The 27,923-nt window shown below is 45.7% G+C and overlaps 1 protein-coding gene across 1 annotated transcript; it reads left to right on the top strand.

The window, feature by feature from the left end:
- The first annotated feature begins 2,058 nt into the window (after positions 1–2,058).
- On the top strand, positions 2,059–27,664 carry CHRND (cholinergic receptor nicotinic delta subunit). The gene is made up of 12 exons (XM_081956083.1): positions 2,059–2,137; positions 5,518–5,663; positions 6,809–6,853; positions 6,991–7,100; positions 8,607–8,762; positions 15,044–15,159; positions 17,176–17,376; positions 17,845–17,956; positions 18,932–19,046; positions 20,918–21,128; positions 22,431–22,549; positions 25,982–27,664. The coding sequence occupies exons 1-12, from the start codon at positions 2,086–2,088 to the stop codon at positions 26,162–26,164; spliced, it is 1,566 nt and encodes a 521-aa protein (XP_081812209.1). The 5' UTR covers positions 2,059–2,085; the 3' UTR covers positions 26,165–27,664.
- Positions 27,665–27,923: the final 259 nt, after the last annotated feature.

Genomic DNA, 27,923 nt, shown 5'->3' on the forward strand with positions numbered 1-27,923 from the left:
AGGATACGTTGCCCCCTAACCTGATCGAAACAGGCTGAAGTCCCACAGCGTGGCACAGAGACAGGTGTACATGCCAAAAATCAAGATGGGGGTGTCAGGGTTCCAAATAGCATCCAAAAGTAAATTAGAGTCCGAGGCAAAGTATTGCTCAAAGTTCCAGTTTATGAAGAGAGCCATGTTGGCAAATCTGGGAAAACCTGAATCTGAAAGCTTCCAAGTTTCCCCCACCTAGTTGAAAGTTCAAGATCTTGCCCCCACACCCACAATCCCATCCCATGGTCCAATCTCCCACTGCCATGCTGGCAGCTTCCACCCATCCAGTTCCGGTCAGGTGCAGAGGTGCAGAGACAAAGGATGACCTTGGCTTTCCAGAAAGAATGTTGTTATGGCTACATGGCATCTAACTCCATACAATCCGCCCTCCCATTTTCCCACCGTAGAAAATGCATAGTAGAATAATAGAAAGTGTGGCAGGCCAAAGATCCAAAAGAAAAGATGGCTGCAGGCCTGACGGGGCTTCAAGGGTGCCATCACAGACCGCCATCTTGAATTGTTTGAGGCTCAGTGGACCTTAAGTAAGCTCAGTATGTTGGATGGATGGAGTCACCTAGGTTTTCTTTGACCCAATAAGACTCGTGTGAACGCTGTTACCTAACCATAAGCAAAGTCATGTGGCTAGTCAGCCGCATTTTAATACTGACGTGGGCTATCCCTAGGAAGGCGTCAGCTTTGACAAAAATAATGGAATAGCATACAGGTAGTCCTCAACTTACAACCACATTTGAGCCCCAAATTTCTGTTGCTAAATGGGACATTTGCTAAGTGAGCTTTGTCCCGTTTTACGACAGACTATTATGAATAGACGAGAAGGTGGAACATCAGGCCACCAAATCTGGAGCCACGCAGGACCATAAAGGATACTCAAGAACTTCTTGTCAGGGTACCAAGTAATACACTTACAGCAAACAAAACTCTTGAGGCAGGTAGATTCCTCAAATAATAGTTTTATTGGATATATCATATTGGCACAGTTCTGGTGAAAACCGAGACTGAATATTCCCGCAGTATTCACCTAACTAAAAGATTTTTCTCCTTTTCCCCAACAGTCACATGGTCCAATAAATGTGCCACTTGGTTGCCTGGTAACTTCTCTCTATGACTACCTATGGGAATGTCCTTGGTTCCCAAGAGAAAGTATTTTGTTTTGGCTACAAAACCCCAGCTATCTCTATTCCCCCCGCCCAATCCTTCTTCTTTGATACTTCCAGTGTTGGAGCATTCACAACTTTTGGAGGCAAGTTGTTCCACTGATTAATTGTTCTCCACTGTCAGGAAATTTCTCCTTATTTCTAGGTTGCTTCTCTCCTTGGTTAGTTTCCATCCATTCCTTCTCGTCCTGCCTTCTGGTGCTTTGGAGAATAGGTCTACTCAAGCTGAGTGTCAGGCTTCCAAATAGCATCCAAAAGTAAATCAGAGTCCAGGGCAAAGTATTGCTCAAAGTTCCAATTTATTAAGAGAGCCATGTTGGCACATCTGGGGGAACCAATCTCCCACTGCCATACTGGCAGTTCCACCCATCCAGTTCCGGTCAGGTGCAGAGGTACAGAGACAAAGGATGACCTTGGTTTTCTAGAAGGAATTTTGTTATGACTACATATCATCTAACACCGTACAATCCCCCCTCCCATTTTCCCACCATAGAAATAGCAGAATAGAATAATAGAAAGTGTGGCAGACAAGATCCAAAAGAAAGATGGCTGCAGGCCTGACACTGAGGCTACGGAGTGAGAGCATCTGCTAAGATTTGACCCAACCTAGTTCAGCATGTTGTGTGAACGCACCCAACGTGGAGCAGGCAGGCCAGCTCTGCCAGTTGCCAAAAACCAAAATTCCTTCTTGATTTCAGAGAGGAAGTTAGGACCGGGATGCCAGGCTCTTGTTTCCTAAGCTGGCTCGTAATTCTCCCTTCCCCCAAGCTGCCAGCTGCTCTTGTCCATCTGCATTCCCAAATTAAGCTTGCTTCTAGCCCAGTCAGACACGCACAGAGGCAGCGGAGGGACGGGGAGCAGTCCGTCCGAAGCCAAGATGGTCAATCGGACACTTCAACTCGTTCTGTTTTGCGCGCTGGCCTTGCCAGGTAAGATGCCCTCCAAACCCACCTGAAGCCTAGGATGAGGGCACCGATACAGCCCTAATGAAAAACTGTGCAACGTTTTGCAAAAGAAGAAAGACAAAGCTTTAGTTTTGTTTAGTCTGCGTTTGGCACTTCTGAATTGCAGAAACAGCCTATTTAGGAAGCCACAATTCTGAAAGTTGGGAATTTTATTATCAGGGAGCGACATCAGCAAAAAGTCTTCCTTGTCTAAGATTTTTGACTTTGTGGGGTGCAATTTGGGATTTGAGATTCAGGAAGGGCTTTGCGTGGAGTTTTCTGTAGTTTTTCTTGACTGATTTGTGTGCAAAAATGTAGGGTAGGGTCCCCCCCCCAATTCTTGGTGTTTCCTTTTAGAAAAAACAGTCGCACTGCAGTAGATCGTGGTGGGTGGGCTCCATTTTTACATGTTGGACCTTCCCATCTTCTTCCATAATTTCTCCTCTGCTTGCGGTCCTCCAAGCACGACAACTGTTTTGTGCGCTTGTGTGTCTGTATGTCTGTGTGTCAGCTTGCCCTCAGAAGTTGTGGGGGCTGCGTCACTGGAAGTTTTCAAAAAGAGACTGGCCAGACATTTGTCTGAAAGGATACGCGGTCTCCTTCTTGAGCAGGAGGTTGGACTAGAAGACCTCCAAGGTCCCTCAGGAGTAAGGATGACATGACAGCAATCTTCCAATGTTTGAGGGGTTGCCACAAAGGAGAGGGAATCAACCTATTCCCTAAAACTCCCAAAGGCAGGACAAGAAACAACGGATGGAAACTAATCAAGGAGAGAAGCAACCTAGAAGTGAGGAGAAATTTCCTGACAGTGAGAACAATTAATCAGTGGAGCAGAAATTGCCTCCAGAAGTTGTGAATGCCCCAACACTGGAAGTCTTTAAGAAGATGTTAGATAGCCATTTGTCTGAAATGGTATAGAGTTTCCTGCCTAGGCAGGGGGTTGGACTAGAAGACCTCCAAGGTCCCTTCCAACTCTGCTATGGTATTGTATTGTATTGTATAAGGAGCAATGGGTGGAAACTAATCAAGGAGAGAAGCAACTTAGAACTGAGGAGAAATTTCCTGACAGAACAATTAATCAGTGGAACAAAAATTGCCTCCAGAAGTTGTGAATTCCCCAACACTGGAAGTCTTTAAGAAGATGTTGGATAGCCATTTGTCTGAAACGGTATATAACAGTGATGGCTAACCTTTTTGCCATCGCGTGCTAATAGCAAGTAGGAGCACAGGGAGGTCGTGCACGGGGCATGCTTACACCCACAATTCTATACAAATGACCCCCCCCTGCATACATGCGCACGCAAACCCTGCCCTCCCCCTGCTTTTTGAGCATAATGGAGCCATTTTTTTGCCCTCCCCAGGCTCCAGAGGCTTTTTAGGAGCCTGGAAGGGTGAAAATGGCCACTTTTGGCCTCCCCGGAGGGAGAAAAACAGCCCAGTGCACAAACTGGAAGTCCGTTCCCGAACTTCCGGTTTGCGCGTTGGGTTGTTTTTTTAAGGGAAGCCTCCTGAGGGCGAAAAACAGCCGAAAATGAGGGCTGAAGTCAGCTGGCCAGCGCGTGCATGCACGCTGGAGTCGATAGGGCAACGCTTTGTGTGCCCTAGCAAATGACTCCGGGTACCACAGGTGGCACGCGTGCCATAGGTTCTCCATCACGGGTATATAGGGTCTCCTGCTTGAGCAGGGGGTTGGACTAGAAGACCTCCAAGGTCCCTTGTGGTTTAGGTCAGGGGTCTCCAATCTTGGCAATTTTAAGCCTGGTGGAGTTCAACTCCCAGAATTCCCCGGCCAGCTTTGCCCGACTCCGAATAGGCCAGGGCCTGGTAGTGGGTCACGGCCCAGAGGTTGGTGACCCCTCCTTTAGACACAAGCAAAAGACAAGAAGACCTAGGAAGCGGTTTCTTTGCAAGCAAACCAGAGCTCATTTCCTGAAACCAGGAATGGCCGTGGAGGCATGGCAGGGCACATTGTTGGCAATCGGGAAGCGTCCGGTTGAAACGGATCAAGTGACAAGCAAGTGAGGAGGGAAGCTCAGCACTGAGATCCATCCGGGAAGAACGTCCCTTCAGATCTTACTGGAAAAAAAAAAGAATAGCAGAGTTGAAAGGGACCTTGGAGGTCATCCAGTCCAACCCCCTCCTCAAACAGGAAAACCTATATGCCATCTCTAACAAATGACCGTTCCGTCTCTTCTTTAAAGCTTCCAGTGATGGAGCATTCACAATTTCTGAAGGCAAATTGTTCCACTGGATGTTTGTCAGGAAGTTTCTCCTCAGTTCTAAGTTGCTTCTCTCCTTGGTTAGTTTCCACCCATTGCTTCTTCTCCTGCCCTTTTCATTAGACATACCCAATTCCTGCAACCGTTCTTCAAATAATTGTTTATAATTTTATAATTGATTATGCTGTTTATAGTTAATTAATTGGGATGCATGGCAACTGATTCATATATATGTAGAATAGAATAGCATAGAGTAGAATAGCATAGCATAGCATAGCATAGCATAGAACCGAAGCTGGAAGGGACCTTGGTAGTCTAATAGTCCAACCTCCTGCTATAACATTTCAGACAAATGGCTATCCAACATCTTCCTAAAGACTTCCAGTGTTGGGGCATTCACAACTTCTGGAGGCAACTTCTGTTCCACTGATTCATTGTTCTAAGTGTTAAGAAATTTCTCCTTAATTCCAGGTTGCTTCTCTCCTCGATTAGTTTCCATCTGTTGCTTCTTGTCCTGACTTCTCTGAGGAGGTGTAAAATATTAGTGTCAGAGTAAACATATAACACAGTGGCTAAAAACTGAGCTACTGACCAGAAATCCTGATTTTCATTTAAACCCAAACGGAATTTTTGGAGATGTCTAGATTATTTTCATGGCGACAGAATGGAAATGATTCGTTATTTCTTCTTGGTTCCCCCCCCCCAGTTTTAATGCCCACCTTACAGTCATACATAAATTACATATCTTAACCCAGCCTAGCCCCTCTCTCCTTTATAAAATTAGGCCAAGTTCACAGGGCTTTGAGATCAACTACAAATCCATCGGGCTTCTCAGCCATTGGGCAAATGCACCATTTCTCAACCTTGGCAAGTTTAAGATGCCTGGACTCCAACTCCCAGAATTCCTCAGCCAGCATGCCTGGACTCCAACTCCCAGAATTCCTCAGCCGGCATGCCTGGACTCCAACTCCCAGAATTCCTCAGCCAGGATAATTCTGGGAATTGAAATCCGCCTAGCGTAAAGTTGCCAAGGCAGAGAAACAATTGTTTTGTCATTTTGCGAAGGCCTGGCTAAGGTGTTTGGGTGGCATCTCTTCAACGCACCCGCCCAGCCCCTTCCACCGTCTTCTCTCCACATCCTTGCAGGTGCCCTGGGTGTAAACATGGAGGAGCAGCTGATCAAGGTTCTTTTCGACGACAGAAAGTACGACAGTTCACTGCGCCCGGTAAAGTCCAAGAATGACACCGTGGTCATCTACCTGGCCCTGACGCTTTCCAACCTGTTATCCCTGGTAAGGTTCTCCTCGGGCCTCCTGTTCTGACCCCCAAAAGCCCGAGGCAGAGCCCTGGTCCCGACAAAACCCCTTTCATTAAACGTATGTGAAGTCCCCTCCTTCACCTTCAGCAAAGACCTGGCAAACAGTCTTTCAAAGGCGTATTGATGACCACAGACCTTATCTATCTTGGAAAGCAGCCACGTAAATGTTTCCCAAATGAGGTGCTGTGCAAGGAAAGGCTGGGCACAGAGTCTCTGGGATTCACGGACAGATCTTCACACTCCCGAAACGAACGAGCTAATTAACGAATTGTTTCCTGCAAAAGCCCCCTCCTCTTTTATTTCCTCTGGGAGGGGCCATTCATCCTCCACCTGTGGCTTCCCTCCCAAGTCAACCCTGATTTCTGAGCTGTTCTTTTCTTCTGGCAACTCTGTGCATGCGCACACTGGGAACAGGCTCCAGCTGTTCCTCTGCCTCACTGCTGTCTAGCTCCGAAGGCAGCTGAGAACTGCCAGACGGCCTCGGCCCCGTCTCTGCCTCCGACGCAGAGCCCTCGTAAGAGCCTTCCCCAGACTCCAGAACTGGCCCGTCTTCCTCCCCAACCTCCTCACTGTCCGAATCTGCCACTAGCGGGCCACAACAGGCAGGCCAGGGAATTACAGTTAGTCCTCGGCTTACGACCACAATTGAGCCCCAAATTTCTGTTGCTAAGCAAGACGGTGGTGAAGTGAGTTTGTCAGTTATCAACCAGGGCTGTCTGTCAAAAGAGGGGTCAAAAAGATGAAACATATCCTTATGTTGGATATGTGTCACATCATGTATCACATCTCTCTCATACACACAAACACAAAACACACGGTCTGCCACATCCCTAGATTGCTTGGGGGCCCTTTATCATTTCAGGTTTCTGCCAGTCGATTCGAAATGAAGGTTTTCTTTCTGACACCATCATCTTCTTTTCATTTCCGATGCTAAACGAGGCGGTTGTTAAGTGATCCCAGATCAATTCACTTAACAACCGTGTTGTTACTCAATGAACCGTTGCAGGGATCCACTTAACAACCGGGGCAGTAAAAGGTCATAAAATGGGAGAAGCCTCCAGAGGCTTCTCTTCTCATCGGAGGCTGGGTCTAACCATCTTTCCTGGCTTGTTGTTACAGAAAGAAGCCGATGAAACTCTCACAACCAACGTCTGGCTTGAGCAAGTGAGTGGCCCCGCTTCTCCTGGATGACTTAAGGCAGCCAAGCCAGCCCTTTGGATGGCTGAGGGACCTGGCTGAATTGGTGAACCCTAACCCTTAACCCTGACCCCTAACCCTAACCCTAGCAGTTTGGTTAGCAGACCTGGAACGATCATCGGCTGCAATGGGACCCGGAGGAGTATGGAGGGATCAAAGTGCTTCGTCTCCGGCCGGAGAAGTTGTGGTTGCCGGACATTGTTCTGGAGAACAAGTGAGCATCTTGTTAGCATCTAGAATTGATAACTTCCAATGAGTTTTGCATTCAACAGCTCTCTCTCTCTCTCTCTTTCTCTCTCTTTCCCTTTCTTTCTCTTTCTCTCATCTATGATTTATCTATCTTCTGTCTCTCTTTCTAATATCATCTATCATCTTTTTATATCTATCTATCTATCTATCTATCTATCTATCTATCTATCATCTATCTATCTATCTATCTATCATCTATCTACAGTATCTATCTATCTATCTATCTATCTATCTATCTATCTATCTATCTATCATCTATCTATCATCTATCTATCATCTATCTATCTATCTATCTATCTATCTATCTATCTATCTATCTATCTATCTATCTATCCATCTATCTATCACCAATCTATTTATATCCATCTCTCTCTCTCTATCATCATCTATCATCTATTTATATCCAACTATTTATATCTGTCTGTCTATCCATCCATCTCTATCTCCCTCTATCCACCTCTCATCTCTCTTTCTTTCTCTCTCATCTATGATTTATCTCTCTCTCTCTTTCTAATATCATCTATCATCTATTTATATCTATCTATCATCTATCTATCTATCTATCTATCTATCTATCTATCTATCTATCTATCTATCTATCCATCTATCTATCACCAATCTATTTATATCCATCTATCTCTCTCTATCATCATCTATCATCTATTTATATCCAACTTTTTATATCTGTCTGTCTATCCATCCATCTCTATCTCCCTCTATCCACCTCTCATCTCTCTTTCTTTCTCTCTCATCTATGATTTATCTCTCTCTCTCTCTCTCTCTTTCTAATATCATCTATCATCTATTTATATCTATCTATCATCTATCTATCTATCTATCTATCTATCTATCTATCTATCTATCTATCTATCTATCTATCTATCCATCTATCTATCACCAATCTATTTATATCCATATCTCTCTCACACACATCATCTATCATTTATTTATATCCAACTATTTATATCTGTCTGTCTGTCTGTCTATCTATCCATCCATCCATCCATCCATCCATCCATCCATCCATCCATCCATCTCTCTCTCTATCCATCTCTCATCTCTCTTCCCATCTCTCTCATCTATTATTTATCTCTCTCTCTATTTCTAATATCATCTATCATCATCTCTTTATATCTATCTATCATCTATCTACCTATCATCTATCTATCTATCTATCTATCTATCTATCTATCTATCTATCTATCTATCTATCTATCTATCTGTCTGTCTATCATCTGTCATCTATCTATCTCTATTCCTAGCTATCTCTCAAACTCTATTTTCTGTAAACTTTATCTGGGCCAAATGGTATTAGGGGTCCAGAAAATGGGATTGGGATTATGGGACTCGATTCCCAAGATGTCACAAAGGACTGGTTTGAAAAAGCTGCATGAATTGGAATCGGGGAAGCCAAGATTTGGCTGGGAAAACCCATCACTCACACTGGCGTGTCTTTCTTTCTTTTTCTTAGCAACGATGGAAACTTTCAGATCACGTACAGTGCCAATATACTGTTGTATTATGGAGGAGACATCCTCTGGCTGCCTCCTTCCATCTTCCGCACTGCCTGCCCTATCAACGTCAATTACTTCCCCTTTGACTGGCAGAATTGTACCCTGAAGTTCTGGTAAGCTGGCTGGGGAATTCTGGGAGAATTCAAGTTGCCAAGGTTGAAAAACATGTAGAAAAAAAGTAGGAAATTGACCACCGAACAAGATCCAGGGGCCCATTGAGTCTGGCCTTTGTTTTCTTTGCATGTTGGTATACATTATTTTCTTCCTTCCTTCCTTCCTTCCTTCCTTCCTTCCTTCCTTCCTTCCTTCCTTCCTTCCTTCCTTCCTTCCTTCCTTCCTTCCTTCCTTCCTTCTCTTATTTGTTTGTCGCAGTCACCGAAATAATATTTAGATTAGAATTGGCATCTTGGGTTGCCTATTGCAGGGGTGTCCAAACTTTGGAACTTTAAGACTTGTGGACTTCAACTCCCAGAATTCCCCAGCCAGCGCTGGCTGGGGAATTCTGGGAGTTGAAGTCCACAAGTCTTAAAGTTCCAAAGTTTGGACACCCCTGGCCTATTGTAACTATTATTATTTCATTTAATTATTTTTTGTTTATTTATTTTAAAAATTTCTGTCAGATTATAGATATATGTATCTATTAAGATGTTTAAACAAACTGTCAGTGTTCTAGAAGGAATTAATTAAATCAGAGTCCAAGGCAAAGTATTGCTCAAAGTTCCAATTTATTGAGAGCCACGTTGGCACATCTGTGAAAACCCGAATCTGAAAGCTTCCCGGGTTTTCCCACCCAGTTGAAAGTTCACGATCTTGCCCCCACACCCACAAGTCCATCCCATGGTCCAATCTTCCACTGTTATGCTGGCAGTTCCACCCATCCAGTTCTGGTCAGGTGCAGAAGTGCAAAGACAAAGGATGACCTTGGCTTTCTAGAAAGAATTTTGTTATGGCTACATCGCATCTAACTCCGTACAATCCCTGCTCCCAATTCCCCACTAATGAAACAGCATAGTAAAATAATAGAGAATCTGGCAAGCCAAAGATCCAGAAAGGAATGCGACTGACACAAACATGTTTAAATCAGATCCAGAAAGCATACACAGATAACTGATTCAGCAGGATTCATTCACTTCTTTATATACATAATAAGACTGAATAAATGTATAATACCAATAGCAGATTCTTCCGACGTGGTAAAGATTGTAAGCAGGTTCAAACAAAGGCAGGCTATACAGAGAATGAGTATCTTTTAGTTTCAGTTCAGAACTAAGCCACACCCAGACTCCAAACTGTTTCAGCTCACGTTAGCTGACCATGTTACTAAGCTGTATTCATTGGCTGACCTTGTTACTAAGCTGTATTCATTGGCTGACCTTGTTACTAAGCTGTATTCATTGGCTGACCTTGTTACCATGTCTCTGCCGGTTCATGAATATTCTGACAGGATGTTGGTTCCAAGCTTCCCTTCCTCTTTCTGTGAAGCAGTGGTGGGTTCCAGATTCCGTTCCAACCGGTATGATTGGAACGGCCCTGGAGTTACTCACATGCACGTGTGCAGCGCGCATCAAATTACACTCCCGCAAGCCTCCGTGATGCTCCAGCTGCTCCGCAGAGCATTGCACAGGTGCCGTACGCACCATGTCCATGCGCGGAACCGGCAACAGCATAAAACACCGGTAAGTAATGCGGGCGGGCAGGTGGGCCCTCTGGAGCACCATACTGGAATGGTATCCAGTGCTCCGGGCAGGATCCGGTATGCTCGTATCGGGGTGTACCACCTGCAACCGACCACTGCTTTGAGGTCACCCTTTTTCAAATGACTTTTGAACGTCCATCCTATTAATTTGAGGTGATGCCCCCTGTGCTTGATTTTTGCCTAATATTGAAAATACACAGTCCTCGACTTAGAAAAATCAATTTAGTGACTATTCAAAGTTACAACAGAGCTGAAAAAAGTAACTTATGACCCTTTTTCACACATCCACCCATTGCAGTATCTCCGTGCTCACGGGATCAAAATCCAGATGCTGGGCAACTGATTGATATTTATGACGTTCGCAGCGTCCCCAGGCCATGTGATCCCCTTTTACGACCTTTTGACAAAGTCAATGGGGAAGCCAGATTCACTTAGAGACCGTGTTACTCACTTAACATCTGCAGCAATTCACTGAACAACTGTGGCAAGAAAAGTCATAAAATGAGGCAAAACTGGCTTGATGACTACCTCCCTGAACAGCAGAATTGTGTGGCTCAAATCTGGTCGTAAGTCAAGGACTACCTGTGGCACCCCCAGTGAAGGGCGGACTATTGATGACCACTAGATGGCAGCCAAGGCAATTATTACATGCCTCTTTGGTGCCACCTTGTGGTCATTTGAACCTTGCATTCCACTTCTAGTCGTTTCCTCTACATTAGCGAGGCGGGTGCAAAGTGCTATGTAGCCAGTTTGGGGCTCAATTGTGGTCATAAGTAGAGGACTACCTGTGCTGTCTTCTAAAACCTTAACACTGCTAAAACACACCTGTTCCTTACACCTTCCGCAGGTGTTAAAAGATTTTTAGGGTTTTCACATTTTCAGGCCTTCAGCCATATTTTCCTGTGGATCTCAGGCCTGCCACACTTTCTATTATTCTACTGTGCATTTTCTATGGTGGGAAAATGGGAGGGGGGGATTGTACGGAGTTAGATGATATGTAGCCATAACAAAATTCCTTCTAGAAAGCCAAGGTCATCCTTTATCTCTGTACCTCTGCACCGGTGGTGGGTTCCTACCGGTTTGCACTGGTACGCCCTTCCAGTAGCGGAAATAGGGGATCTGTTTCCGTACCGTTGGAGCCAGAGGCCACATACCAGTACAGTCCCTCACCTGGCCTGCTCCTGCTCGCTCCCCTCACCCACCTGGTCACCGCTCATTCACTCTCTTGCCCTGCCCGTCTGGTCGCCGCTCGTTCACTCGCCCATCTGCACCATGCTTGCCCCACCTGCCTACCCACTCACTGACTCGCTGGCTCACCGATCGCCCTGCCTCTGAGAGCGCTATATATACCACGGACGGCCCACTTACTGCTTTTCTTGGTTTGGCTCTTGCATCATCGCTCACTGACCTGATCCTCGCTGACTTGATCCTCGCTGACTTCTGGCTTGCCTGCCCTGCTGTGTTACTGCTGCCTCCTCAGGTAAGTAAGCCTATGGCTGCGACTTCACAGGGCGCGCAGGAGGGGAAGCTACCGAGAGTGCCATCTGGCTTTTCAGTCTACGGAAGGCCAGGGAGTCACTAAGGCCTTTCTTGCAGCCACTCCCCGGCCTCGCATAGACCGCAGAACTGGCTGGTGCTTGGTGGGCGACTTCACGGGGCGTGTGGAGAGGGGCGGGAAGCTACTGGGAGCGCCGTCCGGCTTCCCAGTCTACGCAAGGCTGGGGTGTGGCTGAGGCTTTCCTTGCAGCTACTCCCTGGCCTTGCGTAGATGGGGAAGCTGGAGGGCGCTCCTGGTAGCTGCCCCCTACATCCCGCCCGCCCCCGCTGCACGCCTCACAAAGTAGCCTGCCGAGAGCCAGCTGGCTCCGTGGTTCTACGTGAGGCCGGGGAGTGGCTGCAAGGAAGGCTTCAGTGACTCCTTGGCCTTGTGTAAACTGGAAAGCCAGAAGGTGTTGGTATTGCGATCAATTAAAGCATTTGAAATGCTTAGACGGGGAAAAGGCCCATATGAAAAAAAAGGTTGACGGAATGATAGCTTCAGAAGCCTTCAGAAACATAAAATTAGTTCAAAATCAACGGTTTGCTGCCCTTCCTCGTGAAAAACTTTTGGAAAGCATCCTCACCAATTTGAAGAAAAGGATGATGGATTGCGAACATCTAAAAACAGGTAGTCAATCGCCAGACGCAAACAAATTACAATTTCTCACATATTTGGAGCTGGATTGCTGGAACACTGAAGATGTAGTCGTTCCATGGGCAATGTTTAATTATGAAATTGATTTGAGCGACTACGGAGGATTGTTGGAAAATGTACTCAAAGATCCTAAGAACTACAGAATTCCTGACAGTATCAGAAAAAGCTAGAGATATTGTCAGGACAATTGCTGTTAGTTCAGCAGAGGCGGAAAGGGGGTTCTCAAAAATGAACCTCATATGTTCAGAACAAAGAACCGTTGTTCCAAAAGTAAGTAATCTGATGACAATAAGCAACTGGGACCCAATTCCTACAGTCAAAAAGTGGCTCAGAGCACACCATCACACGCCTGATGATCCATGAGTGAAAAGCAAGGAAAGTGCAACTGAGGAGTCCGGAAGCCTAAGAACAATCTGGAAACATTTTCAACCCCAAAACCAATAACACAAGTAAGTACTTGAATGTATCTCTTTATTGTGTTATTCTTATGTAAGATGTAAGTGCATGCAATTAAAGTCCTCCTTTCTGTGTCTCTTCTTGTGCAGGTCATTGGAGCAAGGTGGTGAGGTGGTGGTGTTAAAGACCAGCAGGACAATCATATTTCCTCTGTAAGTAGCTATTTTATTGTTTGGTGTGATTGTTTCATCCTAATGCAGTGCATGCAATTGAAGAGTTCCTTTCTGTGTCTCTTCTTTGTGCAGGCCATTCATTGGAACAAGGTGGTCAGTGATGTTGAAGACAGGCAAGGACAGTCACCTTCCTTCTGTAAGTAGCTGTTTTGTGTACCTTATTTAAGTAGTAAGTTCACAAAATAATAAATTTACTTTTTTCTATCTTCTTTTTGTAGGTGGGGCAAAAAATTCAGTGACATTGACTTGGCCACTCCCACCCGGTCACATGATCGCCAAGCCACTCCCACCCGGTCACATAACTGCCAAGCCACACCCACAAAATAGGCCACACCCACAGAATAGGTAGTACAAAATTTTGAAATCCACCACTGCTCTGCACCTGACCGGAACTGGATGTGTGAAACTGCCAGCGTGGCAGTGGGAGATTGGACCATGGGATGGATTGTGAGTGTGGGGCAAGATCTTGAACTTTCAACTAGGTGGGAAAAACCTGGAAGCTTTCAGATTCGGGTTTTCCCAGATGTGCCAACATGGCTCTCTTCATAAATTGGAACTTTGAGGAAACTTTTGCCTCGGACTCTGATTTAATTTTGGATGCTATTTGGGACCCTGACACACATCTCAGCAGGACACACTTTACATATATGAGGTTGTCCTTTTTCTATGAACCACAAAGAGGGTTGAGAAAATATCTACAGACCCCTCTCATCCTGGAGATAAATGGTTTCAACCTCTCCCCTCTGGACGCCGCTATGCAGGCCAAAACAACCAGACACAGGGCCAGTTTTTCCCCTCCTGCCGTCACACTGCTGGACACCTACTTCTCACAGCCCTGTCCTAGGAGTAAAGATGTTTACCCATGTTGTAGGGCTGTATTGATATTATCCTTCTCGTCTTTCTCTTAATCTTTCTCATCTACTCATGCTTTCTACTACCTTCTCTTATTTGTATGTTTATGATTGGTTGTAACTATGATCTATTCTATTCTGTTCTGCTCCACTCCATTCCGTTCTAATTTCTATTCTATTCTATTCTATTCTGATCTGTTCTGTTCTATTCTTATTCCTATTTCTGATTCTAATTCTCTTCTATTTCTATTTTTTCCTATTTCTATTCTGTTCTGTTCTTTTCTTTTCTATTCTTCCTCTATTCTATTCTATTTCTATTCTAATTTCTATATTCTATTCTATTCTGTGCTATGCTATGCTATGCTATTCTTATTCCCATTTCTAATTCTAATTCTCTTCTATTTCTATTTTTTTCTGTTTCTATTCTATTCTATTCTTTCTCTATTCTATTTCTGTTCTAATTTCTATATTCTATTCTATTCTTATTCCTATTTCTGATTCTAATTCTAATCTATTCTATTTCTATTTTTTCTATTTCTAGTTTATTCTTTCTCTATTCTATTTCTATTCTAAGTTCTATATTCTATACTATTCTATTCCTATTCCTATTTCTGATGCTAATTCTATTCTATACTATTTCTAATTTCTATGTTCTATTCTATCCTATCCTATTCTATTCTATGCTATGCTATTTTGAGCTATCCTATACTATGCTATGCTATGCAATTCTATTCTATTCTTATTCCTATTTTTGATTCTAATTCTATGCTATGCTATCCTATACTATGCTATGCTGTTCTATTCTTATTTCTATTGCTATTTCTGATTCTAATTCTATTCTATTTCTATTCTTTTCTATTTCTATTCTAATTTCTATATTCTTTTCTATTCCTATTCCTATTCCATTCCATCCCATTCTGCTTCTTAACAACCCATGGGGGTTTGGGGCATTTTCAGAAAGTGCTCTTAGCCATCTTACTTTGGCAGCCCAGGTGTTGCAAGTACTTCTGTCTGTCTTCACCAGCTCCCTGAAGTACAACGCCAATGAGATCGACCTGCAGCTCAGGAAAGATCTAGACGACAGCACCAAGCTAAGTTATCGGGTGGAATGGATCATCATCGAAACGGAAAGCTTCACAAGTAACGAATGTCGTTGCGGGCTGCTGTGGCTTTCCCAATCACACAAGCCACGGTCGGCTTAGGCATGGTTTGCAAGTGTAGCTGCGGTAGGCTGGATGGTACAAAGCTGTAATCCGAGGTTTTCAAGTCCCAGGAATAGGGTAGAAGAAGAAACGTCGTTCTGGGTTCAGTTCCAAGGGGGGGAAAAGACCCTGGAAACACGGAGGCTGCTTGGAAAGACGGTTTAATGGTGGACAGGATCCCATGGCTTGAGCTCCTGAACAGAAAAGGGGGATCCCAGGCTTCCAGATGTTGGGTGAAGAAGGAAAGAGACCGAGATGCTGAAAGATCCTGGTTTTATACCCTCTCTGGGCTTTGATCTTGAGCTTGCATTCTGATTGGTTGTCAGACGCGCATGGGGCTATGCAGGGGCAACTCTCTAGGCTAGGGGTGTCCAAACTTGGCAACTTTAAGACTTTGGACTTCAACTCCCAGAATTCCCCAGCCAGCTGCTGGCTGGGGAATTCTGGGAGTTGAAGTCCACAAGTCTTAAAGTTGCCAAGTTTGGACACCCCTGCTCTAGGCTGTGCTTTGAGTCCAAATTTAGCTGAGGATTGCTTCTTCCCAGGTGCCCTGTGGTGAGACAGGTAAAGGGCTAAGACTATCGTGCCTTAATTCCATCACCCTGGAGAGGAAGGGGGAGATCTTTGTTATGTAGAATAGACTGCCCCTGGCCTTTTAATGGCCCATCGACAAAGGTGGTGGTGGGGCTATTAAGAGTGCATCTGCTTCCTGCCTAAAAACACGTTTCTTCATTTCTGATCCAGGGAAAATATAATATTCTGCCTTTTTCAATATTTCCCAGGATATTTCATTTTTCTTGGAGAGGGGTTGGGTTTCAACTTCCTACAAGGGTTCCAGAGGTGGTATTCAGCCAGTTCTGATCGGTTCAGGCCGAACTGGTAGCAGGAATTTTGAGTAGTTCGGAGAACCGGCAGATACCACTGTCTAACTGTCCCTGCCCCCATCTATTCTCTGCCTCCCGAGTCTTCTTCTGTTGCCCTGCACAGGGGAACAGAGCTGGAAAGCAGGTTAGGGGGGTGGGGAGGGGATGGAGATTTTGCACTATCCTTCCCGCCCACCAGCCCCGCCCACCATGCCATGCCCACAGAACCAGTATATATAATTTTGAAAGTAAGGAAAAATAATGTGAAAAAAGCAAAGAAAAGAAGAATAGAGAAATAGAAGGGTGGACTAGAAGACCTCAAATGTCCCCGTCCCCCCAGATCTATTCTGAATTGGCAACTTCATTGGACTTCAATTTTGCCTGGGGATTATGGGAGTGGTTGGGTAAGGGCAGTGGGATAGTCTCTTTAAGATGCTTCATGGCTCACACTGTTTCTCCCCTCTTCCCTCTTCCTTCTCTCTCTCTCTCTCTTTTCTTTCTCTCCTCTCTATCTTTTCTCTCTTTCTCTCTCATCTTTCTCTTCTCTACCTCTTCCCTCTCTCCCCATTTCTCTCTCTTCTCTATTTCTCTCTCCTCTCTTCCCTCTCTCCTCTCTCTCTTTTCTCTGTCTCTTCTCTGTCTCTCCTCTTTTCTCTCTCTTCTCTCTCATTTTTCTCTCTCTCTCTCTTCTCTGTCTCTCCTATCTCTCTTGTCTCTCCTCTCTTTTTCTCTCATCTTTCTCTTTTCTATCTTCCCTCTCTCCCCCTTTCTCTCTCTTCTCTGTCTCTTCTCTTTTTCTCTCTTCTCTCTCCTCTCTTTCTTCTCTCTCTTCTCTCTCTCTCCTCTCTTCCCTCTCTCCCCCTTTTTCTCTCTTCTGTGTCTCCCCTCTCTTTTTCTCTCTTCTCTTTCTCTTTTCTCTCCTATATCTCTCTCATTTTTTCTGTTCTCCCTCTCACTTTTCTTTCTCTCTCTTCTCGCCCCTCTTTCTTTTACTTGTTTCATCTTTCTCTTCCCTCTCTCTCCCCTTTCTCTCTCTCTTCTCTCTCCCTACCTCTCTCTCCCCCCTCCTTCCCTTCTCTCTCCCCAATCAGACAACGGCGAATGGGACATTATTTACCGCCCGGCTCGCAAAAACATCAATTGGCTTGTCCCTCGAGACAGCAACAAACATCAGGACATCACCTTCTACCTCATCATTAAGCGCAAACCTCTCTTTTATATCATCAATATAGTCATTCCCTGCATCCTTATCGCCTTCATGATCATCCTCGTCTTCTACTTGCCGGCTGACAGTAAGCAGATCTTTTCAGCATCTTAGACTTCCTGCTGAGGTCCAGTTAGGCCGACCTATCTACAGGGAGTCCTCATTTAGTGGCCGTTCAAGGTTATAACGGCACTGAAAAAAGTGACTGTGTATGACCTTTTTTCGCCCTTTGGACCGTTGCACCCTGGTGAGGCGATGAAAATTTGGATGCTTGGCCACTGATTCACATTTATGGCAGCAATTGATTCGCATTTATGACATGTGAGCCCCTTTTGCTATCTTCTGACGAGCAAAGTCAGTGGGACAGCCAGCTTCGCTTAAAAACAGCGTTATTAACGGAATAACGGCGGTGCTTCACTTAACAGCAGCAATGGGGGTTGCAACCAAAGGAGAATGGGTGTGGATGGATTCCCCAAAGGCAATAAATCTAGGAAGCGAAGAGGTGTCAAAAATGGGTGTGGATGTTCTGAGGTTAAATTCTCACCTTGCTTTCCAGGTGGGGAGAAGATGACTTTGGCTATCTCCATTCTCTTGGCTCAGTCTGTATTTCTGCTGCTGATTTCTCAGCGCCTCCCGGCCACCTCCTTTGCCATACCCCTCATTGGCAAGTAAGTCTCCCCTATATATATACATACAGTGTGTGTACGTGTGTGTGTGTGTGTGTGTGTGTGTGTATGTATGTGTATATATATGTATGTATGTGTGTATATGTGTGTGTGTGTGTGTGTGCATGTGTGTTGTAGTTGTGCTGATAAATAAATAAAGGGAGACTAGTATAGATCTATTTCAAGCTATTTAGCTCTCATCTGCTAGCCATGCCCTTACTGGGATTTGAACCTGGGCTGTGTTACATATTAGGCAGATTTGTTAGCCACTAAGCCACAGGCTCTCCTCCTTATCAGCTGATATATATATTTATGTTACAACCCCTGGTATGCCCAAATATCTGATAAGCTGATAAGGAAGAGAGCCTGTGGCTTAGTGGCAATTACATTGGCCTAATATGCAATACAGCCCTGGTTCAATTCCCAGTAAGGGTATGGCTAGCTGATGAGACCTAAATAGGTTGAAATAGATCTATACTAGTCTCCCTTTATTTATTTATCAGCAGAAATACAACACAAATATATATATTTTTAAAAGGCAACATTAAAAATAAAAATATGGTTTTCTGCCTGGATCTATCTATCTATCTATCATCTATCTCTCTATCTATCTGCTGGTCTTATTGTATTCGGGTCTTTTCCCATGTAAGATTGAGATTGCCTTGACAATGTTTCAGCGAGGTCTCACTCGCCATCTTCAGGCTGGGTAGCTGACTCTGTAAACTGCTCAGAGAAGGCTGGATTCCTTCCTTCCTCCCTTCCTTCCTCCCTCCCTTCCTAGCAAACTCTGCCCACAGTCTGGCAGGCTCAAAGTTGACTCACCCTTCCGTCCTTCCGAAGTGGGTAAAATGAGGACCCAGATTGTTGGGGGCAAATATGCTGACTCTGTAAACCGCTTAGAGAGGGCTGTAAAAGCACTGTAAAGCGGTATATAAGTGCTATTGCTATTTTATAAATGGTTATGTATGACGCTGATAGGTACCTGCTCTTCGTCATGCTTCTGGTGACTGCAGTCATAGTGGTGTGCACCGTGGAGCTGAACATTCATTTTCGGAGCCCAAGTACTCACATCTTGTCTGAATGGACGAAAGAGGTAAGCCGGAAGGAACGATCCGAAATATGGGCAATCCACTGCTTGCAACAGTGCCTTGAGTCGCCATTTTGCGTCTCGGTGGCCATGTCATTTTTCTAAATAAAATAACAAATAAATCAATGGAATGGCCTTTCAAAGTTCTAACGGCACTGGGGGGGGGCATTCTTGATGGATTTTTCACACTTACAACCAGCAATTTGCTTAATGACTATGGCAAGGAAGGTTGTAAAGTGGGGCAATACTCACTTAACAACCGTCCTGTTTAGAAACAGAAATGTTGGAGATGATTGGGGTTGTTAATCAAGGACTAATTCCCCCAAGTCAATATTTTTATGCCTGGAAAATAAAAAGAGGCAAAACTGCTTTGTCTCCAGTAAATTCAGAAACTCTGTTCAGTTCATCCTGTTTGTAGCAGGATCTGAATTAACCCGATTTCTAGGTTCCCCCTAATTTTAGAAAACCCGGTTTATCAGCGTAGGCTCAGACAGGAAATAACAACCGGATGAACTAATCCTACTTGACTGGGAAGCTACATTAACAGAATTTTGCAAATCAAGGTTTTTCTCCTGTCTCCTTGACATCCCAAGAAACTATGGAGCAGTGGTGGGTTTCAAAAATTTTTTGGAACCTACTCTGTGGGTGTGGTCTCCTTTGTGGGAGTGGCTTGCCGGCCATGTGACCGGGTGGGAGTGGCCAAGACAATGTCACTGAAGCAGTAACTGCTGCAAAACGTGCCCAAACCAAGTACTGAGTACATATGCATGCTTATACTTTTCAGAGGTCCGATATTGTTCTATGTACAATCCTTGTTTTATGGATTGCATGTAATATTCTAATTTTCTGAGATGGTGGATTTGGGGTTTTCATGAGCTGTAAGCCAAAATCATCACAATTACGACAAATCACAGCTTGAACTATCTTGCTTTGCATGTAATGAGTCTTATCTCATATATTCGTTTCACCTTTTAAGTTGCATTACTGAAGTAAATGAACTTTTGCACGATATTCTAATTTTTCAAGTTTCACCTGTATGCTATGTTATTGTACTCTACTCTATTAAATTCCTTCTGTTCTGTGTGTTCTGTTTCATTCTGTTATTCTATTCTATTCTATTCTATTCTATTCTATTCTATTCTATTCTATTCTATTCTATTCTATTCTATCCTATTCTATTCCGGACTTTCTGGTTTTTCTTTAAAGATGTTTTGCTTCTCATCCAAGAAGCTTCTTCAGTTCTGACCGGATGGTGGGAAATGGATTGATGGGTGGGAAGGACTGATACTCCTTGCAGACAGCTGGTCATTTGCATCCTTTTAGAGAGTTGTTGAGGCTACTTGGAGGTTTGTCTGTGTCCTCAGGGTGACCTGAGTGGTGCAAATGGGTGGGGGGTCTTCTTGGAACGGCTGAAAGGACCGTGTTGTAGACATGATGTTGCCTCCTTCCCCCTGTGTTGAGAGAGGGGTGTTCAAGTTGGACATAGATGGCCTTTTAAACCCCTCTTTCAAATCTCCAAGTGGCCTCAACGACCCTCTGAAAGAATGCAAATGACAAGTGGTCTGCAAGGGGTTTAAATCCTTCTACACCCCCCCCCCCAAATCCAGAAGCTTCTTGGATGAGAAGTGAAACATCTTCAAAAGAATAGCAAGGAGGTCCAGTTGCCTCTTGAAAAATTTGGGACAAACACTTCCATTGTTTCTGTGTTGTGTAGTTCTAAAAGGGCTCATTCTGGCCTACGCAAATAGGTGGCTGCATCTCATCCAGTTAGGTTTATTTTGGACCTCGGATGGGACACCATCAGGAGACTTTCAAGCTGCTGCCCAGGCTGTTGAAGGTTGAAAATCCCTTTTCCCTTTCCCTCCTTCGATCCACAGTTCTTCCTTGACACCCTTCCTCGCCTCCTCCACATGTCCAAGCCAGCGGAGAGCGACCCTGGGCCACAGGACGGCTTCCTGATCCGGCGTTCCAGCTCGGTCGGTTACATCGCCAAAGCAGAGGAATATTTCACCATTAAATCCCGCAGCGAGCTCATGTTTGAGAAGCAGTCGGAGAGGCACGGCTTAACTAGACGGATTACCCCTGCACGTAAGCCCCAAAATTGCAGCAATGGGTTTGCTGCCCTGTTGCTGGGTGGGCGTGGCCAAGGTGGGCATGGCCTAGTCACCCTCCTGCACCACGGTGGAGGGGGAGTTTTTTTTACCCTCCCCAGGCTCTGGAGACCTTCCTTGGGCCTCTTGGAGGGCAAAAACTGACTTCCCTGGGCTCCGGAAGCCCTCTGGAGGTGGGAAACAGGCCCATTTCCGGACTTCCGGTAGGCCCGTTTCCTCTCCCCACTCCCTGAGCCTCCACTTACCTGGCATGATGAATGGGCCGCGTTCCTGGGAGGGTTGGGGTGGGAGGAATGGGGCAGAATGGGCAGGGCCAGTCAGGAGTGGGGTTTGGGAGTTCACCAAGCCGCGCAGAATCTTCGCTAGAGGATCGCCTGAACCCACGCGAAACCCCAGCAGCCTACCCCTGGTAATAGTTAAGCCATCGTGTCTCATGGCAGCATCGACACCACCTAAAAGTTCTCTGATGCAGTCTCATTAAATGCCGCTGGCTCATGACGGGTAGGAAGCCCACCCACCTGCCCGAGCGCCTTACCTGTCCTTTAATGCCTTCTGCGCTTCTGCGCACACGCATGGCACATACAGCGCCTGCGTGACGCTCCGCCGAGCAGCTAGAGCGTCGCGGAGACTTGCAGAAGCATCGCTGGCAGCTACGGTGCATGCGTGTGTCAAGCACATGTGTGAGCGCATTGTGCACATCCATATGGGCGACGCCGAGCCCGTTCCAACCATACTGGTTGGAACGGGATCCAGAACTCACCGCTGTTAGGCGGAGTGTCAATTCGCAAAGCATCCTTGGCCTGCTCTTGAGTTGCCATAGGCAAGGGGGAAGGGAAACCGACAGAGCAGCATGGCAGCCAAAAACAGAAGTACACCCCAGACTTATCTTTCTCAAGGCCATCTCCCAGGGTTATCCACAGTGGCCGGAGGGGAGTGATTGCTACAACCTGCGAAACTGCTCCGTTGGAAAATGTGATTGATGATGCACCCTAGGAGGAGGGGGGAAACAGGGTCATGATTGGGCCATAAATTACGTGGGGTCAGAGTGGGCTTCATTTGGGAACGTGCCGACATGGAGCTCCCAATAAATAACTGGATTTCTTTTGAAGCTTGGCTGGAGGCTCATGATTTAATTAGGGCATCAGTTGCAACCCTGACACAGGTTAGCCTGCAGTACCGCATTCTGGCCACTGCGCTACCCCCTGGCTCTCGTATTGCAGCTCTCTAGATCTCTTCGGTCCCTGGCTCAGAGCTTCCTTCTTTTCTCTTCGCCACCCAGGACCAAGCCCCCACGGGGCAGGCTATTTGCAGGACCAGCTGTACAATGAGATCAAGCCAGCCATTGCTGGAGCCAACTTCATCGTGAAGCACATGGAGGAGAAGAACAACTATAATGAGGTAAGAGTGAAAAAAACCCCACCTTATCAGGTCACCAACTTAATTTTACTTCTTCAGACTATCCTTCTGAATAGAATAGAATAGTAGAGTTGGAAGGGACTTTGGAGGTCTTCTAGTCCAACCTTCTGCTTAGGCAGGAAACCCTACACCACTTCAGACAAATGGATATCCCAGTGGTGAAGTCTACATATTTTTGGGGGGCCACTGGTTCTGTGGGCGTGGCTTGGCGGTAATCATGTGACTGGGTTGGCATAGCCAACTTTTAAAAACTTTTTAAAGCATTTTTTTCCTGCTGGTTTGGGCGAATAGGCAGGAAACAAATGCTTTAAAAAGTGGGGGGGGGGAGGTTCTGATGATCGAGTGGCTCATGGAAGCTTTTTTTTTTTTTACTACCGGTTCATAGAACCAACAACAATTGTCCCTACTGGTTCGGCCAAACCGGGCCAAACCAGGAGGATTTCACCCCTGGGTCATCCAACATCTTCTTAAAAACTTCCAGTGTTGGAGCATTCACAAGCCTTTCAACTGATTCATTGTTCTCACTTCCTTATTTCCAGGTTGAATCTCTCCTGGATCAGTTTCCATCCATTATTCTTTGTTTGGCTTTCGGGTGCCTTGAAGAATAGCTTGACCCCCCCCCCTCTCTGTGGCAGCCCCTCAAATATTGGAAGATGCTCTCCTGTTTCCCCTGGTCCTTCTCTTCCCTAGACCAGCCATGCCTCTCTCTTTTTAATTATTTTTCCTTCCTCCCGCCCTCCCTCTTTCTCTCCCCCACCTCTCTTTTTCTTTCTCTTTCTTGTGCTTTGTAAAATACCATGACCCCCTCCTCTCTGGGGCAGCCTCTCAAATATTGGAAGATGCTCTGCTATCTCCCCTGGTCCTTCTCTTCACTAGACCAGCCATGTCTCTCTCGTTTTAATTATTTTTCCTCCCTCCTCTTTCTTTCTTTCTTTCTTTCTTTCTTTCTTTCTTTCTTTCTTTCTTTCTTTCTTTTCTTTCTTTTCTTCCTTGTGTTTTGTAAAATAGCATGACCCCCTCCTCTCTGGGGCAGCCCCTCAAATATTGGAAGACTGCTCTCCTGTCTCCCTTAGTCCTTCTCTTCACTAGACCAACCATGTTTCTCTCTTTTTAATTATTTTTCCTTCCCTCTTTCTTTCTTTCTTTCTTTCCTTCCTTCCTTCCTTCCTTCCTTCCTTCCTTCCTTCCTTCCTTCCTTCCTTCCTTCCTTCCTTCCTTCCTTCCTTCCTTCCTTCTTTCTCTTTCTTGTGTTTTGTAAAATAGCTTTTCCTCCTCCTCTCTAGTGCAGCCCGTCAAATATTGGAAGACTGCTATCCTGTCTCCCCTGGTCCTTCTCTTCACTAGACTAGCCATGTCTCTCTCTTTTAATTATTTTTCCTTCCTTCCTTCCTTCCTTCCTCCCTCCCTCCCTCCCTCCCTCCCTCCCTCCTTTCCTTTCTTTTTCTTTCCTGTGCTTTATAAAATAGCATGACCCCCTCCTCTCTGGGCCAGCCCACCAAATATTGGAAGGCTGCTATCCTGTCTCCCCTAGTCCTTCTCTTCACTAGATTAGCCATCTATTTCCATTTTCTGCAGCAGAATGTGGTCAGCAGGTGGCCAGAAATGGGGAAAACCACAGAGAGGCATGTTGTGCTGTCGCAACTTACCTAACCTGGTTGCTGAATTAAGCCAGGTTCAAGCTTCGTCTGCTATCCAAATGCCAGAAGGCCAATGGTCTCCAAATTTGGCAACATTAAGACCTATGGCCTTCAACTCCCAGAATTCCTCAGTCAGCATGGCTGACTGGGGAATTCTGGGAGTTGGAGGCCACAAGTCTTAAAGGCTGACTGGGGAATTCTGGGAGTTGAAGGCCCCAAGTCTTAAAGGCTAATGGGGGAATTCTGGGAGTTGGAGGCCACAAGTCTTAAAGGCTGACTGGGGAATTCTGGGAGTTGAAGGCCACAAGTCTTAAAGGCTGACTGGGGAATTCTGGGAATTGAAGGCCACAAGTCTTAAAGGCTGATTGGGGAATTCTGGGAGTTGAAGGCCACAAGTCTTAAAAGCTAGTTGGGGAATTCTGGGAGTTGAAGGCCACAAGTCTTAAAGGCTGACTGGGGGATTCTAGGAGTTGAAGGCCACAAGTCTTAAAGGCTGACAGGGGAATTCTGGGAGTTGAAGGCCCCAAGTCTTAAAGGCTGACAGGGGAATTCTGGGAGTTGAAGGCCCCAAGTCTTAAAGGCTGACAGGGGAATTCTGGGAGTTGGAGGCCACAAGTCTTAAAGGCTGACTGGTGAATTCTGGGAGTTGAAGGCCCCAAGTCTTAAAGGCTAATGGGGGAATTCTGGGAGTTGGAGGCCACAAGTCTTAAAGGCTGACTGGGGAATTCTGGGAGTTGAAGGCCACAAGTCTTAAAGGCTGACTGGGGAATTCTGGGAATTGAAGGCCACAAGTCTTAAAGGCTGATTGGGGAATTCTGGGAGTTGAAGGCCACAAGTCTTAAAAGCTAGTTGGGGAATTCTGGGAGTTGAAGGCCACAAGTCTTAAAGGCTGACTGGGGGATTCTAGGAGTTGAAGGCCACAAGTCTTAAAGGCTGACAGGGGAATTCTGGGAGTTGAAGGCCCCAAGTCTTAAAGGCTGACAGGGGAATTCTGGGAGTTGAAGGCCCCAAGTCTTAAAGCCTGACAGGGGAATTCTGGGAGTTGAAGGCCCCAAGTTTTAAAGGCTGACAGGGGAATTCTGGGAGTTGAAGTCCACAGGTCTTAAAAGCTAATTGGGGAATTCTGGGAGTTGAAGGCCACAAGTCTTAAAGACTGACTGGGGAATTCTGGGAGTTGAAGGCCCCAAGTTTTAAAGGCTGACAGGGGAATTCTGGGAGTTGAAGTCCACAGGTCTTAAAAGCTAATTGGGGAATTCTGGGAGTTGAAGGCCACAAGTCTTAAAGGCTGACAGGGGAATTCTGGGAGTTGAAGGCCCCAAGTTTTAAAGGCTAACTGGGGAATTCTGGGAGTTGAAGTCCACAAGTCTTAAAAGCTAATTGGGGAATTCTGGGAGTTGAAGGCCACAAGTCTTAAAGGCTGACAGGGGAATTCTGGGAGTTGAAGGCCCCAAGTTTTAAAGGCTGACAGGGGAATTCTGGGAGTTGAAGGCCCCAAGTTTTAAAGGCTGACAGGGGAATTCTGGGAGTTGAAGGCCCCAAGTTTTAAAGGCTGACAGGGGAATTCTGGGAGTTGAAGGCCCCAAGTTTTAAAGGCTGACGGGAATTCTGGGAGTTGAAGGCCACAAGTTTTAAAGGCTGACAGGGGAATTCTGGGAGTTGAAGGCCACAAGTCTTATTAGACTTTTCCTACTGTGAACATACTATGGCTTTTGGAGGGGCTTGCAGGGTGTATGAAAGTCTTCGGCCCTTTTCCAATCCTGTTATTGTACCCTTGCAGGAAAAGGACAACTGGAATCGCGTGGCTCGGACTGTGGACCGCCTCTGCCTCTTCTTGGTGACCCCCATCCTGAGCCTTGGGACCTTATGGATCTTCTTGGTGGGAATCTTCAATCACCCTCCCGCCGTGCCCTTTGAGGGTGACCCTTATAACTACAACGAAACTAACCCACGATTTATGTAAAGCCGAGGTCTGCCCTGCACTAGCACTTCTGATCAGAACATCTGTCACAGCTGCCAGAGTCAGTGGATCGCGACGGGAGATCGTACTGGCCCTTGCTGTGGCTCCCCCACCCCAAATATCCGCTGGGTTGGGCTCCCTTAAGTTATTTTTGATTTTTGTTGTAATTTTATTCCTTAGATTTCCCAGCCTTAATAGGTTCTCACCTAGGCTTCCCCAGCAGCATAAAGCCGAGTCCTCGTCCCCCAAAAAACCCTTTTATTTAATTTACAGTGGATTCCTCCCCAGCAAAGTCTTTCCTCTCCCTCAGTCTTTCAAGATAGTTCACAATTACCGACCTTTATCAGGCTTGGAGAGCGGCCAGGCCCATATCTTTCAGAGGCTGCAATACTTGGCAAGGATGCAGGAATGGACTCATGGCCTCCTGCAAACTCCACTCCCCTGTCGCTCCTCTTTTATTCCCTCTGGGAGGGGCCATTCACCGTCCACCTCTGACTTTATTCCAAAATCGACCCTTGTTTCTTAGTTTTTCCCTTCGTCTGGCCTCTCTGCACATGCGCACCCTGGGAAGAGGCTCCAGCTGTTCTTCTGCCTCACTGATGTCCGACTCCGAAGGCAGCTGAGAACTGTCAGACGGCCCTGACCTCTTCTCTGTTTTCAATGCAGAGCCCTCATCTGAGCCTTCCCCAGACTCCAGGATTGGCCCATGTTCCTCCCCAACCTCCTCACTGTCCGAATCTGCTGCCGGCTCCCCTGGCTGCCTGCGGGCCACACCAAGATACTTTGAGATGTTTGGACTTCAACTCCCAGAATTCTCTGCCGCCTGGGGAATGCTGGGAGTTGAAGTCCAGACATTGTACAGTTGCCAAGAATGAGAAATAGAGTTTAACAAAGATTTTTTTTCCCAAGGGAGTTTGGGAATATCTGAGACGGCAAAGGGCTTTGTTTTGGTGGTTGTTTTTGAAGATTTTAAAAAGTTAGTTTATTCATCTTAGCAGGTTCTGTCAATTTAACCATCCATTCCTGCATAGGGCTAGGGCAGAATCTTTCCATCTTTGTGCATAAATCTTGTTGCAGTAATCATATATACCGAAATAAATTTCCATGATTTTTTTTTCTAACTCTGCACCCATCAGTCCTAAAAGGAAAAGTTTCAGTTGAATGCCATTAATTCTTCTCTTACGACAACAATTGTGCCCTAAATTTCTGTGGCTAAGCGAGACAGTTGTTAAGCGAGTCTTGCCCCATTTCATGAACTTTCTTTACCTCCATTGTTAAACGAATCACTGCATTTGTTTCTAAACTGGTTGTTAAATGGCTTCCCCCTTGACTTTGCTTGTCAGAAGGTCGCAAAAGGGGACCACCTGACCCTGGGACACTGCGACCGTCATAAATATGAGTCAATTGCCCAGCCTCTGAATTTTGTTCACGTGGCTATGGGGATGCTGCAAAGGTCATAAGTGTGAGGAATGGTCATGTCGCTTTTTTTTCAGTAATGTTGTAACTTCAAATGGTCAATAAATGATCTGTTGTAAGATGAGGACTACCTGTGTTATCTTCTGGGTCTTTGAATCATTTTTTTAGGTTTTTTACGTGTCCATTAAGCATGTCTCTCTGTGTTGTTCATATTCCCAACGAATATTTGAAGTGCCTTTATCCATTCAAGATCAGGGGTGTCAAACTTGATTTCATTGATGGACGTATCAGGCTTGTGACCTTGGGGGCCCCGGGGGGACATGGCCAGCTCAACGTCACTTGTGTC

This window comes from Natrix helvetica (genome assembly GCF_964273705.1).
Source record: "Natrix helvetica genome assembly, chromosome: 5".
Taxonomy (NCBI): domain Eukaryota; kingdom Metazoa; phylum Chordata; class Lepidosauria; order Squamata; family Natricidae; genus Natrix; species Natrix helvetica.